This window comes from Patagioenas fasciata, chromosome 1, assembly GCF_037038585.1.
Source record: "Patagioenas fasciata isolate bPatFas1 chromosome 1, bPatFas1.hap1, whole genome shotgun sequence".
Lineage (NCBI taxonomy): Eukaryota > Metazoa > Chordata > Aves > Columbiformes > Columbidae > Patagioenas > Patagioenas fasciata.
The window spans coordinates 45,315,616-45,333,300 of NC_092520.1; the positions used below are offsets into that span (position 1 = coordinate 45,315,616).

General features: G+C 36.5%; 1 protein-coding gene across 1 annotated transcript in view; it reads left to right on the forward strand.

Moving 5' to 3' along the window:
- UCHL3 (ubiquitin C-terminal hydrolase L3) overlaps positions 1 to 17,685 on the forward strand; it is a 40,902-nt gene that overhangs the window by 20,725 nt on the left and 2,492 nt on the right. The window contains exon 7 of the mRNA XM_065830551.2: positions 15,948 to 16,023. Within this exon, the coding sequence (XP_065686623.2) occupies positions 15,948 to 16,023 (76 nt within the window). The remainder of the gene's footprint in view (positions 1 to 15,947; positions 16,024 to 17,685) is intronic.

The following is a 17,685-nucleotide window of genomic DNA, read 5'->3' on the forward strand; positions in this document are numbered from 1 at the left end:
TTTGTATCCTACTTACTGCTTTGCGTTCATATTAAAAGGTTACTGTATAGTTTTCTGAGAGAGTGGGAAAGCAGGAAAATGCAAAAGCAAACTTGTTATAAAAATAAACCAGTAGAGATTTTTTAGCTCGGTTAAACAATGATATGCCATGGTAGCTTGAGGGAAGTTATTCCAGGTACAAAATATTATCCTTTCTGATTCTTGAAATAAATGACCTTTTAAATACGAGAATATAATGATGTGACTAGGGAGATATTTTTGTTCTGCTCTCATATTACTGGCGTCTCTATCCACAACTTTGCAACTATGCTTCATTGCAGCTCAATTCTACAGTAAGAAAAATGGCAAACTATACCATATGAAGTACTTTTGAAAAGATTAATTGACCTTTAGTCAAGGAATTAGATCTAGAGAATAATCTGTATTCACTTTCTGCATTTCTAAAGGCTTTGACATGCCTAACTCTTGTTTGAATGCCATTCTGGTTATAGTATCTGAGGCTGTAGCCAGCTGTGCTGTGTGCGTCTGTGGCTGAAATCATTCTGGATTGTCAGATTACCTACAATATCTTCTGTCTTCCGTCAGCCTCCTGAAAGAGCTCATCCTATGGCCTTGTAGGAGCTATTGGTGGCACAGAGATGTTAGAAGCACACTCCTGGGAAGAGAGAAGGCTTAACTGACTAGGCTTAGATCAGCTTTTGCTGCTGTGGACCGCAAATACTCCAACAGTTGTGGTGCTAAGGAACAGGCAGGCTGCTTGTGCAATATCAAAGTATCACTAACTGCTGACACATAGCTTTCCATATCACTTCTTGTTATAAAGTTCAAATGATAGAGTGAACTTTTTATTATGTCTCGCCTTACTTGGCAGCATATGGAACCACTTCTGTGTTTGTGGTCAGAATTTTTTTGGACAGGGGAGTTTTAGCATGCTTTATGCATTACTGCTTAGCGGAATGTGATTTGTGGTCTTTGGGAAGTTTGCTTCAAATGTTATTAGAGCATAGCTCAAAATAATGCTTGAATCAAGCAAATAAATGAAAGTCAAATGGCTGCTTGAAATACCTGTGTTAAAGGATAAGATTTTGTTCATAGCCTAAATTCATAGCAGAAAATTAGGAGCTCTCAAATTCCTGGTTTTTTTCTTTCCTCTTCCTTAAATGAAGCTTAACCAACAGTGTTTCGGTTACTAATTATTATGGAAGAGAGAAGAATCCAGAACTGGAATATGAAATATATCAACTATTTCTGAGAGCACAGAAAATATTTTTTTGTGTTCTGTAGCTTGTTCTGTTTGTGTGCGTCTGTGTTTGTGTGTGTGGGGAGGTGGGTATTTGTTTGGTTTGGTTTTGAGGGTTTTTTAGTACACTTTATACATCTATCTACCAACTGTCAGCTTTGGTTGCTAGAACTCTGTGTTGGGTTAACTGAGGCTCAGAACTGAGCAGACTGAGGTGCTGCATCTGAACTGCCACTTCAAATGAAAACAACATTCTTGCACCTCATTAGACCCCTATCAAGAATACTGATGGTGGAAAACTTAGCCTTTGAATCTCGAAGTCGGTGTTTGATGCTATCAGTATAAAAGTCACAAGAAGAACTGGTCTCAGATGTTCACAAAAGACCTGAAATACTTGTGCACATCAGTATGGTACTTAGATGTACTTTTTGTTCACAAGTATGGTCAGGAATATTTTTAACATGAAGTTGGCAACTACTAAAAAAGCTACCACAGCTTGATTTCTTCCTTAACTCAAACCATAACTGCAAACTGTAGTCTGTACACTTGTTTAGTGTGCCTTGAGAACTATAATCTTGCTTGGAATGTGCTAAGTTAGACTTTGATCACAGTAACAGTCGTTAACATTGGCAAGAACTGAGTAAAGTCAATGCGCTCTGTTCTCATCTGCTGTAAAACTTGAACTTTAAAAGATCTCTGGCTCCCTGGGGCATTACAATTTATTGTTAGAGGAGAAACATAAAGGAGCTTCCCTTTTGCTCCTGCCAAGAACATACAGTGTTTTTGGTTTTGTTTTTGTTTTTCTTAAATAGCCCATATTCCTCAGTGTTTCTTCTTAATAATCCATAGTCTTGTAAAGAAATAGTTGCATCCCAGGAGAATATAAAATCAGTTATATAACTGTTTCTAAGATTATTTTTTTAGTTTAGCGTTACAGAATAAGCGTGTAATCTCTCCTTTAAAGGCAATGATGTTGCCTAAAAATGTTAGCTATAGCCTTTTCTCTTTTACAGCCTATGCAGCAAAAAGTGTAAAATCAGCTTACTAGAATCATGTGAAATGTTTTGCAAATTATACTTCGTTAGTCTTTGACTTATTGCATTGTCCTGTTATTGTATGTGTCAGTATTTCAGAGACATGCATCAGTCTGATTTCTACATGCTATGGAGCAAATAACTAATAAGGTATTAACACAGTATTGCTCTGAATTGTTTTTCTGGGTCTTATGCTTAACCATAAAATCTGTATGAAGGAACTCTGATTCTTAGAATGAAAGAGAACTATAGAGGATATTCGCACCCATAAAGCAGCCAATGAATTTAAATAACAAGTATATAAGAAATAAATAACAAGTGGAAATAACAAAATGTTTATAGAGTTTTGCATCCAACATCTCTACTAACCAACTGCTGTAGGTTTTTTGCATCTCTCCAATCCATGTTCTTGCACTATATATTTTAAGAGACAGTAAGCAGCAGGCTCTTGCCATGGCTTTGCTCACCGGCATTTTAAGCAGGCTGATCCTGGCAGATGATGGTTGAGTTCACACTCACCCTCTTTCCCTCAGGCAGAAGAGAAACTGATTTGGTGCTCTTTTTTTGCTTAATCCAACCACTACTTTGGGGGGGCAAAAAATAAGAATGACAATCCTTAAGATTCCTAACATTTTACTAATGCAGCTGATGCTAAAAAGTAGACTAATACTACTCAGAGAGTTGAATTTGCATCAACTGACTTTGCTCAAGGAAGCATGCTAAAAATATGGTAATTTGGCGTGCAACAATGATGTTAAATTTACTTTAAGAAAAAACTCGTGGAGGAAAAACTATTTGAAAAATCTAGTTAAATTAGGTTTTGCAGAGCTCCCTAACCTTTGGAAATCTTTTTTAAATTCCGCTGGTTTTTGATCACAGAAGTCACCATTGTGATAATCTAGCTTGACTTTTGCTTAACATAGGCCATAGAACTAAAAATTAGGTCTTCTGAGAGAGATAAAATATCACTAATTTTGGAAAGGTTTTTTTTGGGTGCTCTGATCTCAACATTTTTCTCACCTTTAAGCTACTTCTTTACACATATGTCTAGCAAAGTAATACTATTTGGATAGTGTTCATCCTTAATCATGGATTGAATTGACATGGAGAATACTGTAAAGTGTTTCTTTTCACCATCTGCAGAAACAATAATTAAACTTATTGGTGCACAAGCTGATCAACTAGCAGATGTAGCCTAATGCATTTTAAAAGCTGTAGCCTTGGTTTCAATTAATATTAATGCTGATAATTGTAATGCTGAAAAAAAAAAAGCGAGTCTATGAAGAGCGGAGTTTATGAACCTTATCTTTGTAAGAATTTGCATGTTGTGCAGGCTTTTATTGCATGTAAGAAAGCTGTAGTTAGGAACAAGGCTGTTCGTGCTGTTGAGATGTTCATAATGTCTCTCGTTCATGTGAATTCATTGGTGTGCTGTTGGAGACGAGCTCATGAAGCAGCTTCTGCCTCTGGAATACTTCCTATGCCAGGCTCCTTTTCTCTGTCTGGCCGCTGATCTTCTTTAAAAGCTTGAAGAAACTTAATGTCTCTCTAGATTTCACCACCGCCACCAAAACAGGCTTGAAATGCTGTTGCAAAATTTAAAACACTTGTGAAGGAAAGAGGAGGAAGAGAATCTTTTCAGTGTGATGCATAGATTTAATTTGCATGTAAAAAAAAAAAAGCCACTAAGGATAGCGACTTCTAAGAAAGAGAAATGCTATTACACTTTGAACTGTAATACAGACCCTTTAAAACATTGAGTTTGATTCAATAATGGGCAGTTACTGAAGCAAACAAAAAAAAGCCTCAAAAGATGGTGGGGAAAAATGCTAGATATTAAGTACATCTTCTCTGAATATAATCTTAAAGCTATAACTCTTATATTGCCCATTTGGCTGGAAAAGTTGTGCCTATTATTGTCACTTTGACCTTCCTCCATGTCTGCTACAGGGTTTAATGTACAAGAACTGTTTTTAGTGATGCTGCAAACACTTAGTTTGTTGGGATGAGTTATTGCACACTTGTGGACTGACTCAGCTGAGCAGATGTACAACATGTGGCAGGGCCTCTGATCCCAGGGCTGTGCATATGGAATGAAGACCAGGACTAAAAGTATTGTATCTCCTCCTGTTTCCCAAGTTTCCCGTGATGTTGGCATGCAGTTAAAGCTCATTTGATCTCTGTCCCAGTGCAACTAGTGTTTCTTTTTACACAGTGACCACAACCTTAAAATGGAGGAAAAAAGTCCCAGTGTAGTTTGTCAGCTTATAGACAGGGAAGCCTCTGGAGCAGGGGTGTCAAACTACTCCTGCATTTATACAGTCCTAAAATTACATTCAGCCCTTTGAAGGCAACCGTGAGGCTGATGTGCCCCTGCTGAAAACAAGTTTGACACCCCTGCTCTAGAGGAAGGCGGCATGGACTTGAACTTCTTAGAAATAAAGGGTCATGCAGTACCAGATGCTGATTTGTCCTGTCAGGTATTAGATACTGAGATACTTTGGGGCATTGGGTTCCCCAAACAAGATGAGCAGACAGATCCATGTTTCTAGAACCTGACAGGTTTGAGTGTGAGCCAAGGGATGAGCTACTCAGCACTATGAAACTTCTGCGGTTTTAGGTATGTGCAAAAGCAGAGCTCTTGGTCACTGACCAACTTTATAGGTGTTTCCTTTGATCTTAGATTTAAATGGCTCTAGGCTCTAATAATAGCTATATATAGGAATGACTTTTGGATTTGGGCAGATGATAATTGCCTGAACGTTTTTTGGACCTATTCCATGAAGCTTTTATCTTGTTTATAATGTATTTTTTGCATTACAAACCATAAACTTAATGTGCTTACTGGTTTATATGGCAATAACATTCAATTCTATTTCAGGGCTTTTGTTTTACCACTTCAGATATTTGACCTGCTACAGTTTTCAGCACAGAAATATGCTCCTGTGATCTTTTCATCTGGTGAAGTTAGTCTAATTCTCTCTACTCTGCAGTTTCTAGCTGTTAGTAAGTCTTGGTTGAATAGAATCTCTCAAGTTACGATTTGTCTTACACATTTTAAATTACATGTGAAACGTACAACTTTGTATCCTTTTTTTGGAGATGTGTATATAACGTTAATTTAATAGTAATATTGACATACAATTATCTTTTAATTTAAAATATTAGTTGCCTTAAACTGCATTCTAGGTTGAAATTCAGGTTTGGGAAATTAAAGTCTTTTCTGGTCTCATTCAGGCAAGAGACATTTTTAATATATTCTCTCTTCTTTAGCAATATTAGCCAGAAAACAAATAAATAAGTGCAGTAATTAATAATGCTAAAAGTGAAGAATTGTGGTAAATATGGTAACAGAAGTAGAAAAGGCTTTTTAAAAAGATATATTCTGGTCATCCATGTACTGTTAAACAAATCTTAAATTTGGTACTGTTCAAAGTCTTATTAATGGTTTCATAGTAATTACAGTTGGAGTACTAAAAGATGGGGGTTTTTTTCAGAGCAAAAGTAGACAGTTTAACAGCTTCCAGTCAATGGAATGCATCAAAACCAGAGTAAATTCCTACTCTCAACAAGTTTTTCAGTTCCATTTTTTTAACTACTTCTAAGTAAACAATTACTGTATTACAGATTCCAGGAAGACTAACAAGCTTGTCTGTTTTGGTAGCAGCAGCTTACAGAATTGTAAAATGTAATGTAGTGTGTGTTGCCTTTTATCAGGAACTCTCTAGTCAGCAAAGCTCTTGAATTTCTGCCCCACAGCAAGTTCTAATCTTACGGGTTCCTCCCTCCATAAGGAGGTCTGTGGACCATGAGGACTTCCAGGAGCAATGTTTTATCAGTCACCTCTTGGAATTTTCCTAGGCAAGCTGAGAATAAGTTGTGTTGAAAGCCATCTGATATGTTATCTAAATGTAAAATGTCTTATTTTTAAACCAGTTCTTAAGGTGATAAATTGGAAGAAAAAAAAAAAAGATCAGTAGTATAGATAAAGTATAATAGCCATTAAATTCTTGTAAGCTTCTCTGACTCACAGAAGTATTGTAATTGCTAAGTTCCTGCATCTTCATATAGTTACATTTTTGAGCTAGAGGTTTTCTGGTTTTGTCCTCTTTTATATGGAGCTGCTGAGATACAGGGGTGAATCAGAATGCTTGAAAACCAGAAGCTAATTGAAAGACAAAAATCTGTGGAAAACTCTATTCTCTGGACAGATTATGAGACTTGATAACATTCCATGCTTATCTCTGAGCTCTGCAGTTCAGACTGTACTTGATGCTTGCTCTTCATGAATAATTCTTATCCCTGTCTTTGTTCTTTAAGTTCAGCAATATGGGAGCATAAAGAACCAATTCATTGTCTCACTCTTGATATGAAAAAGGAAAAAAAACTGAACAGGAAAGAAGATTAATTTCTTCAAAAATAATACAAAGAAAGTAAATGCTTTTAACTGGCACTTATGCATTGATTAAAATGAGTGAAAATAATTAGTTCAGAGAAGTTACCTAATGATCGGTTTTTGAAGTCTGCTAGAATCCTTCCACTGGTTGCATAATGTGAGACATACCTTAAGGAACTGCAGTTTCTATTCTGCTTGCATAACTTTGATGGGTTCACAAGCAGTTGGCAGGTCTCTGTGCAGATAAGCGGGTTCTTATCCATGAGCATTTCCTAATGGGGCTCTGCAAGGATTGGCTCTAAGACCTGCACTGTTAAACAACTTCTATCAGTGACATGGAAGATGGCATAAAAATACATTCCGAAACCTACAAGCAGTGTAAAAAGATCAAGAGAGAGATTGTGCTGTGTTGGTGTCCTGTGCTTTACTAAGTTGCCCTTTAGGTTAGCTTCAAATTAAAGGAGCATTTTTCTGAGGCCAAATAAAAGCTGTGTAATTACCACAGAAGATAAAGTTTGTTTCCTGACAGAAGGTGAGAGGTTCGCTGAGAGACTGAAAATGATGTTGGGGATTTTTATATGTGTTGAGAGGAGAAAACCACGGTGGATGATAAGCTGAAGATGAGCCCCTGGTTTGACATCGTGGCCAGATGGACTAATGTAATCCATAGTTCATATTCATATCATCATTAAGCAGGACTTAGAAAGGCTGCGTTTTCAATAGCACTAATGTGTTTAGTAAACCATCTGAATATGTTACTTACTGTCTCTGTAGTTATAGACAGGATTGACTGAAATTTTGATTTGTTCAGATTTATTTCAGTAGTAAAAAAATTCTTAAGCTTGAATGTTTGCTTTGATTTTGTGAGTATGTTCTGATTCAAACAACAATTGAACTTGATTGGTCCTGTGGCCTGTGTGGGACAGAAGATCAAAACTAAATCATCACAATGGTCCTTCCTGGTCTTAATATATTTACTGTAACTTTGTCAGTTGCAGCTGAGAGTCATTTTTAATACTTCTGTGGTCTTTCTTCTAATAGTAACAATTTGAATGGTTTAACATAGTCCTACTGCTTCCACGGATACTAAAGGGATCCTGAGTGTTAATGGCAATACTGCCACTGGCCTGCTATTTTAGAAGAATAGGTGAAAAACTTAGGAAGTTGCATACCTCACCACGGTAAGCTTCCCTTTTCCTTTGCTTTCCTTTTATGTTCAACATGGAACAGTAAAGAAACTCTGGGTTCTGTTACAGTAGTTACTTGATTCATTTTTAAATCCCAGAGTAACACAACCTAGCTTTCCCAAATTACTAGAGAACTGTTGCTTACAGTTTTTGTAGCTGTAGACAAAACTCTTCACTCTCTGTCCTATTCCTTCCGTGAGAAGATACTAAAATCCCCTCCCTCCTCACTTTCCAACAGTCTGTCTCTTGAATGAGCCAATTAACTTGTGTTCATTTTACGAAATTCACTGGGTGTGAATAACCTCTAGCTTATCTGGTGATAAACTTCTGATTTGGACCATGCCTTTGCTTATTTTCATTGTTCTTTTGTCTTTTCATTCAATTTAAACTTGTTCCTGACTATTATCTGTGTGATATGATCAGTTAAAGGACAGTATAATAAATAGAGGCTGCCTTTACAGTTGCCATTTTAGGTATGTTACTTCAAGTTTAAGTGGGCTAAGTATGTTCTTTTTTAATGTTTATGTAGTCGTCATCGTCCTCGCTGTCTTCACCACCATCCTCATCGCAGCCTCAGGTTAGCCACAGCAGAACGAAGGCTTCACCATTGTGTCACACTGCATCCCTCTCCTGGGCCAAACGTAATCATGTAGGTCCTGCAAAGGCTACCAGTCCGTCAATCCGTCTTCGTCGTTGGCGGCCCTTGATACGCCTTCCATCTGTTGGGCTTCATTCTGTTGTAAGTGTAGTCCATCTTCAGTCTTTTCTTACTCTGACACAACTGGCCTTCTGCCATGTAAAACTTTAATCTTCAAGGCATCATTTTTTGTTGGGGCCTTTTCTCAACCATTCTTAGGATTTCTTTCTTCCTTCCTTTTGTTTTTTTTTTCTTTCCCCCATATCAGACAGCAAAAGTACATCACTCCATGCTTTGCTGTCCAGGTATTTTTGATTCAATACATGTGCCAAATCATTTTCAAAGCATAGATGAAGTTTGCCCTTCATGAAGTAGCTTTTTTTTTGCCATAGGCTCCACATCCAACCTCTTCTTTTCGGCTCATCTTCATGATCTTTCATTTGGATGTGCTAAAACAAGGAGCTTCTAGTTCTTTGTTACATTATATTATTTCTTCTGTGTTTGAGACCTGGTTTATGTTCTCGTATCCTAAACCTAGTCTCCTTTTCTTTCATTCTAAGTCTTGCTTAATGGTCCCTGAGTATTTCAGTAAAGATGAAATGTTTCCTGTAATCCCAAGGAGCTGGCTTACTTTCTCACTTGACATCTATTTCTTTATCCAGTTTGTAGACATACATTCTACTTGAAGGTGAAGGCGCTCTAATAAGAAAAGCTTGTCATCAAATATCATACTTTTTTTCTTTCTTCACCCACAGGGCACAAATAAATCTTGAAAATGTAGAAAAAAAAATTACATGCACAGAATAGCCAGTATTTCTAAAATGTCCTGTGATCACCATTAGATACACTAAAGTGGAAGTGTGGTTTTAGTGGTATTTCATCCTGCTTTTAAGGAGTGATCACACTTTTAGTACACACAAGAAGATCTTGATATGTTTGGAATCAGTGGTCTTAATGCAAAATAGGGACAGCGATTTTGATTTTCTCATTTTTTGGTAATGACCACATTTCACCTGTGTTACCGGAAATTCTTTTTTGAGGTATGTGGATTTTTTACTGAGGTGAAATAACTGTTCTGACACTGATCCAAATAATTTCCTTTTTCGTACAGATCTGTCTTTCCAAATGTGGAAATCCTTCTTAATATTTTATTACTATTAAAAGTTAGTCTCCAAATGCTTCCATTTCTTGATAGCTTTTATATTTTTATCCTGATGAGTATCTCAAGATGAGAACTTTCCCCAGACTTCATGTGAATAATGATTGCAATTATTAAGTATCTGGTTCTCATGTAATCTTCAGAACTATGGAACATTCTTGATATTATCATTTGGAACTAGTTAAATACCTTGGGATTTGAGGAGGCATGGAGTTTAGCACAGTTAAGTTCTTCCCGACTTACGCTTCCTCCCTCCATTTAATATTCATGCCATTAACACTAGCAAACCTCTGACATTTTACCTGGGGGCTTTTTTGTTTGTTCAGCAAAAGTTGAAAAATACTTCATCATATTTCAGTAATTTGAAACTGGGATCTTTTATGAATTTGAGCTATATAAGCTTGTTGTTGACAAAAGACTTTGAGGAAGACTTGAGCTCGAGTGTGCCTGCCTAGAACAAAAACATTAATTGACGAGTTTGCTTTAACACTGACTAAGCTATGACTTATCCAGGGGTGGATGTTACAGCATGATCTGCTGTGGTTAAACTAGGAAACCACTGTTGACAAGTTGAGTGTTTTATTTTCTTCAGAAAATTTCTAGAAAACCCTCCTCCTCCATCATTAGCAGTAAGCATTTGCTTTGAAAATGTTCAAAAAATTCATTCAAAAAATAAGTGGCCTTCAGTATAGCTGTATCTGGGAAAACAGAAGCTTGCCACTAAAAATAGTTTTAAAATGCTACTCCTTAACTACCCCAAGATCCTGTCTCCATCTGACAGGTTAAAATTCCAAATCTTATGTGCAAAGATTTATCACTGATACGGTATAGTCTGATATTTATTGGTAACTAAAATATCTTCATTATCTTATGTTTTTGGATAACGTACCTTTCTAAGAAGATTCAAGTACACACAAATTATATGTAGTTTACTATGTAAAAAGAGGCAACATTTGGGGGATTAAACTTCTCTCAGCTGGCTTGATAATAAATACTACCTTGTCCTTCAAGTTTTGTCCTGTCAGCGCCCATCAACAAGTATTATTAGTATAGCTCTCATCATTCTGGTAAATATACAAAGTGCAGAATTGGTCTCAGCATTGTAGGAAAATGTTCAATTATTGCTTTTATTAAAAAATCTGTGCACTTAAAATTAAGGGGGGGGGATCCTGCATATTGCACTTAAAATACAGTTGAACTTTCTTGTAGTTCTAAGTACATTTCTACCACTTAAACATTGACACATTGAAAATAGATTGTTTCAAAATTAAGAGCAAAAGTCTTAATGATGCGAGACTGTATTTATGCTCCTTAAATAAAACCACTTTTCCTACTTTGAAACTTTTATTGACTTTTTAGAGTAGGTCTCCAAATAAGTTAAAGCACGTAATAGAAAAAAATAAATTGAAAATACTGTCCTGAAATGTTCTCTGCAAACCTGATAAATTGCAGTAGATGTGGCAATTTTTTAAGCTATAGGTAACAACATGCTTCGTTACTAATGTTGACTCTTTATCAGTCCTTGTCATGATCTCATTCTTCCAGCTGTTCTTTTAGTTTAGTGTCTCTGCTTGCCTGAGGATCATTTTTCCTGCCTTGTATATATCAAGCTAATGTCCTAATTCTTTTTTCTTTCCTATGCTTCTCAAGTTGGAAAACATGCTCTATTTTTTTTTTCCTCTTCCCGTTTACCTTCTGTGTCAGACTAGAATTCCCGTTCTTAAAAACACACGATACCTATTTAGAGCAGCATAGTGCTGTATAATCCCTCTTGCTTATGGATCTAAAGGTAGATTTGTATTTGTGTAAACATTCCGTATCCAGGTGCTCTGGTCCTTGATAGAGCCCATCTCTCATTTTACCTTCTTGACATCCTCCCATTCAAATTCAGATGCTACTGTCCTGCAGCTGGGAATTGTACCTCACCTGACATCTATGTATGTTAGCTATAGTCGAGGACACAGAGTTAATAAGATTGAAACAGCTTGTCTGCCTTGATAGCACGGTAGAAAAATCCATAAGGAAATGCTTAGCAAAGGAACTTCTTGTCCATTCTTGGGTCAGCACTCAATACAGTCCCTCAGCACATTGCTTATAGAAATTCTTTTTCATTATTCTGAACAAGGGATACCTTGATCTAAATTAAGCTGTGTATGTTCAGCTGTGAAACTTTAGAGCATTTCAAATACTGTAAACTCACTGCAGTATATTAAGCATGAATAGAAATGTCACTGTTCTGTGAAAATGAGCCAGAAATAATCTTGCTGAAACTTGTGATCATCATTCCAGTGGTCTTTGTTTTAATTGCAGTATTATAACCAGGATTCAAATGCCTTTCACAGGCCTACATAGTACGTTTGCCCAAGCATGTTCCATGCTTCAAAATGGAAATTACAGGCACCTAATCTACCCAATAGCAATTGCATCACTTTTTCCCCTTTATTTCAAACTTTATTGAATCCAAACCATACCTAACGTTCTGTTATGTAAACTTCATTTTTGAATATGTTTTTCTTTGGCTTCTTGTAACTTCTCGTGAGTGAAAATGTCTAGTTAAACCCCTAGGACTTTTTTTCTCTTAGACTTCAGTTACTTTTGTCATGATCTTTCAATTGGATGTATCTGAAACCATTTATTCATCAAGGCTCTGCAAAGTTGTATTCCTCTTGTCAGTCTTCACTGCTTCCGGAACCTGTCAGACTCTTGATGCCAATTTCTTGATTTAACACAAGTGGTGTTTTTTCGTTTCCCAGTCACTACCTGTAATGCAAAGCGTTCTACTGAAATGGTTTGTGAGACTTCTTGTTTCACTCCTTTTAAGAGCAGATGTAAGGGAATAATAAAAATACAAGATTTAATTGGAAGAAGTTGCCTGAAATCTGTCATCGAACCTGGTTTTATAATGTGGTGTTCCATAAATAAATTTTAAGCAGGATGTGGTGAGGACTTGTTCAGTATGTCTATGAGAGCAAGAAGGGTTTGGTTTTGTTTTTTTTTTTTTACCTAATTGTATATTTCTCCCAGAAATGCAGTTTTGGGAAAAGAAACCAGTCGCACATCAAATTTGATGAACAGTTTTGTTCTAAGTTAGCAACATTTGAAGAGGAAAGGATTTCAAATGTGTGAAAACTGAATACTGACTTTTCGACTGGGATCATGATCTGAGTGCCTTAGCAAGATAAACTGTGTAGGTAATGAAATACACTTTATCAGCTGATATGATTGGGCGAACAGTGACATAGGGGTGTACCACTGAGCTTCTGAAGGTTAGTGCAACAACAATTGAGAAGACTGTTGCAGTTGGTGAGGAGAGGGCAGCACATGGTGTGGTGAGGGTTAGAATCAAGGAATTGCGCAGTACAACAAAAGGGACTAGGAAAAGTTGTCATTTGTAAAGTAAAATCTTCAGGAAATACCATTTTAAAAACTACTGATTGGAAATCTGCTACTGAAGAACAGAGGAAGATATGTAGAAGTACTTTTTTGAGAATATGAACTAATTGGTATTGACCTGGTACAGATCAATTAAAATTGACTTCTGACAGCTGTCATCAGTTGTTTATTTCTTCATTTGAATGTCCAGCTTAGCAGAGAAGGCAGTCAAATACGCTGCAAAATCTGGATTTGGTCATTTAGGTGCTTTTGATGTGGCATCCAAAATGGGAGGGAGTGGCAACCTTGGCTTGTCACTTTGGTATATGAGACTGGGTATTCATGAAGATATTGATATCATTAAGATATGCTATGTTATTATCACTGAGTGTAATATCAGTACCTTGAGAACAAATAATAGCCAAGAAGATGTTCTTAGAGCCATCACTTTGAGCACCAAACTTTTTGCATCTTTTCCTCTTCAAACCAGTTTCAAGTCTACTGTCATGATTTTCCAGGCTTTTTTCTTCTTCTTCTTTTTTTTTTTTTTATTTTTTTTAACTTTTGGAGAGATTAATTGGAAAAGTGATATCCACTAACCCATGCAACTGAAACTTGTTTCTTATGCTAAGGTTGAAACCATAAGATAAGCTTCTGCAAGCTGTCCAAGTTGCTAGTATTTGTCCTCTTTCTGTCTTTCCTAGATGTGAAAGAAATAGAAATTTTATTCACTGAGTGCTACAGTTCTTCAGAAGACTTGAAAAATGTGTCTTGATTCCTATAGGTTAGTTCAAAATCCTGATTAGACAATCATCTTAGACTACTGTGTCTTTCTCCTTCCTTGTGGTTTGTAAATGCGGTTGTTCAAATCTTCTGTCTCCTTTTGCATGTTGAGTGGGATTCCAAGTGAAAAAAATCTGAAGAAACAGATCATCCCAACACTTGACTGATGTTCACGTTACTCTGGTCTTTGAGGAGTAATCAAGAGAAAATCCTCTGTAATTGTTCTAAAAATACTACCCAGTGATGAATGTGCGGGCAGACTTCTCAAAGCTCTTCTCTTACTCTTTTAAACATCCACACAGACCGTTTTATGAGAAGCTGAAAACTTGGCCAAAGGTGTAGCTTTTCAAGGAGACCACAGAAGACATCTCCCTGAAGCTGACATTCCTTCTTCTTTCCATTCCTTTGAAATTTAAAATCTTCTGGTTCAAGTGTTAGAGCTTCTAGAGCTTCCCAGTGAAGCAGAAATTGGCCTGATGAGGCTTCTTTTTGTGTGCGCGTCAATGTGCGCGTACTTGTGCACATAAGCCTGGATGTCGCTTTTGTCCCTAAGGAGGGTTGGGTGGATTTTGAATCAGATTCATCACACTGGGAAAGTTTAATCCAGTTACTTGTTTGCCTAAGTCATAAGCAACAGAATTTTATAATATAAAGTTTTACATCATCTTGACTATTCAGACCTTATTGTTTCTCTGTTTTTATGATTACACAAATAATTGTCTGTCAAAAATGATCGAGATGCTAATTTTTCAAGAAATGAAATGGATCTACTTGGTACTAAATCTACTAGTATCTACATTAGATGAAAAAAAATCACAAAGGAAGGGGGCTGTCTAAGTTACAACATGTGGTAGAAAATTTAATAATGTCGTGGCACTTTCTTTCTATGAGGCTGGGGAATTAAAAGTGTAAAAACATTTCTCCCGGGTTATGACAATAGCACTTTATGGAAGCAGGTTATGTAGATTAGACATTTATGAAAACTCAGCAGGATTCTATAGGAGCAGCACTGTCTTTAAGTAAGCTCTATGAAAAGTTTGGTTTTTTTTTTTATGGCTTCTGTATCTGTCTTCTAGTTGCATATAGGCTCAGCATTCCAAGTGTCCCTCTGTAGAAAAGGTGTTTATTAGGAGCTGGCAAAGAACACAACCCTCAAGATGGTCAAAGGCACAACTGTATTTTGTTCTAAATTTGATCAAAACTGAATCCTGAACATCTCAAAGTCATCTGAAATAATGATACTTTGAGCTCTTCTAGTTAAAATCAGTTTAAGCCCAGGTGGTATATGTTCAGATGAAAGCTTTTAAGCTGTTAGTAGTCTTTCCCCTAACCCTGAAATTCCTTGAGCCTGGATTTCCCATTTGATTGGTTTAACTGATCAGTGAACAGCCATGAAGTCATGTCTTCACAGGAATTAGACACCAATCTTGGATTTGGCATCTTTACCAACTGCAACCATTTTTTTATGTCATCTGAAGCTGTCACTGCACTTCAGTCTTTTCTTGGTATGTAGTGATGATGCCTATGATACCACTTTGGAATTTCAGAAGTTTCTGAGACAAACAGCTCTAGACACATCTGACTGTTTTCCTTCCTCCCCACCTGGGATGTGTGAATTGGACCTTGGGAATATGTTTCTTTCAACTGCCTGGGAGGAGGGAACAGGTTAACTGTACTATATGTGGATTAAGAGGAAAAATTATTTTGACCAGGTGAATATTTTCAGTTTTAAAATGTACAGGTTCAGCATTCAGCCCTGCATCACTTAGTTATGGGGGGTGGATTAGTGGAAGAGTTGCTATTTATATAAATATTTATTTTTAATATTACTGTATTTGAGCTGATACTACTTCTAATTCATTAGTGAAAAATAAAGCTTTTATGTAGACCTATAATTGGAAATACTTCCAGGTACTTTACTGAAAGGATTGTTACTGGCCCATGAATTTGCAAAAACCTTCTTTATATTCCAAAATGTTCTGCAGTGTGACTTCTGCCATTCTGTATAGATCCACAATGTGCTTCTCATTTGTGATTTCTCTCGGCCAGGTGTTTTGCGTATTATGATGGTATGTTCTCATTAACCATACTGTGATAAGGGTTTTGGTGAACACAGTTTTGTTTTGTTTTGTCTTGCAGGCACCAAGTATAGATGAAAAAGTAGATCTTCACTTTATTGCATTAGTTAACGTAGGTGGTCATCTCTATGAATTGGGTAAGAACACTTTTTATCTGTTCTCTCCATTTGTTTGAAACAAATACAAGTAGTAACGTTGTTAGCTATCAAAGTTTGAGAGAGATTCCTTGATTTAATGTAGGGCTTAAGTTCTTTTCAACTGCATCGTAGGGTCTGGGGTTCTGTCAAACACTTGCAGCTTTCTTCCCTTTTTTGGGGGCTTGTCCTTCCTTCTACTCTCTCCTATTAAGATAAAATGGTGCTGAACACTAGGCTGTATCTAAACTCCCTTTGTGATTTACAAGGACAGGAAGCAAAAAGGAACTGATAAACCCTCAAAGTTTCAGAGAAGAAAGTACTGTTAAATGTCCCTGCTTGTGGAATTAATAAATTAATTGTATGCCACTTTAGAAGTGTTAGCTATATTATTAAATATTGTGATACAGTTTAGACTAAAATTCTGTAGTCAGAATATTAGCCAGATAGTAATACTTTGCAACTGATTTGTTATAGGCTGGTTATTTTTTCTTCTACCTTTTTGCGGTCACTAGACAGTTAACTGTAAAACCGTAGTCTCTGTTTTCTGAATTACAGCTATTTTTTCCCCTCTTCAGATTGTGTAGCACCAAGATCTGCTCAGACATTCTCTAATGGCTTCGATCTTAAACATGTTGCTGAGCAACTAGATCTTGCTGCAGGCCCTTCAGAAAACTAGCAAGTAGATCAGGATTTAAAAGCTGCAGGTCACTGGTCTTTCCAAACATGATTTTTGCAGTATTTTATGGTGAGAACATTTTCATCTTTTGAAAATCAACATGTAATTACTCAGTGCCCTTAACAGATGATAACTAATTATAACCTGGGGCATAAGCGGTATATAAGAAGTGCTTACATTTAAGTGATCTAAGGGATATTATCAGTGATAAGTCACGAACAACAGGCACACAGTTCTGTATTTTTTGATGCTGTATGTCTGTCAGTGAACTAGATCGAATAGTGAGGCAACTACTGTAGGATGCAATATAAACATTTTATGACTCTAAATTTGAAGGCTTGATGGATGGCTCACTCTTCCAGTTGTGTGCTATGATTTCCATGTTACCTTTTCATTGTGCATTAATTTGCTCTGCTTAAAAAGCACACCACAGACTATGATTACCCTATTTAGCTATTCTCTATGCGAATGATACAAGATAAAACCCACTTGAATTTTTTGCTTAAATGTAAAAAAAAAAAAAAAAACACACAAAAAAACCCCAAACAAACAAAAAACCAAACCAAACAAAAAACAAACAAACAAACAAAAAAAACACCACCAAAAAAACCCTAAAAAGAGGCACATAGTTCAACTGGATAGTGAAATGCTTGTACCACTGTTTCCTTTGTTCTTAAAATAACTTCTCTCTGTACCAGCAGAATAGGGGGGGAAAAAAAAAAAAAAGAATACTTCAAAGTAGAAAAATTGGAGAAGGTTTTTCAGTTAATCCACTGACTTCAGTCACTGTGACCAGCATGTGGGTTTTGGCAGGCAGAAAATGCTAAGGAAGCACATGGATGTTAAACACTTTTTTGCCATAGAAAACATGTTATTTATAGGCACATGAAATTAAAATACTGTTCTGCCAAGATGTATGTTTAAAAAAAAAAAAATTAAATCAAACTTAGCTTGCAACAGTACAGGGCATTCAGTTCTGTTTCCCT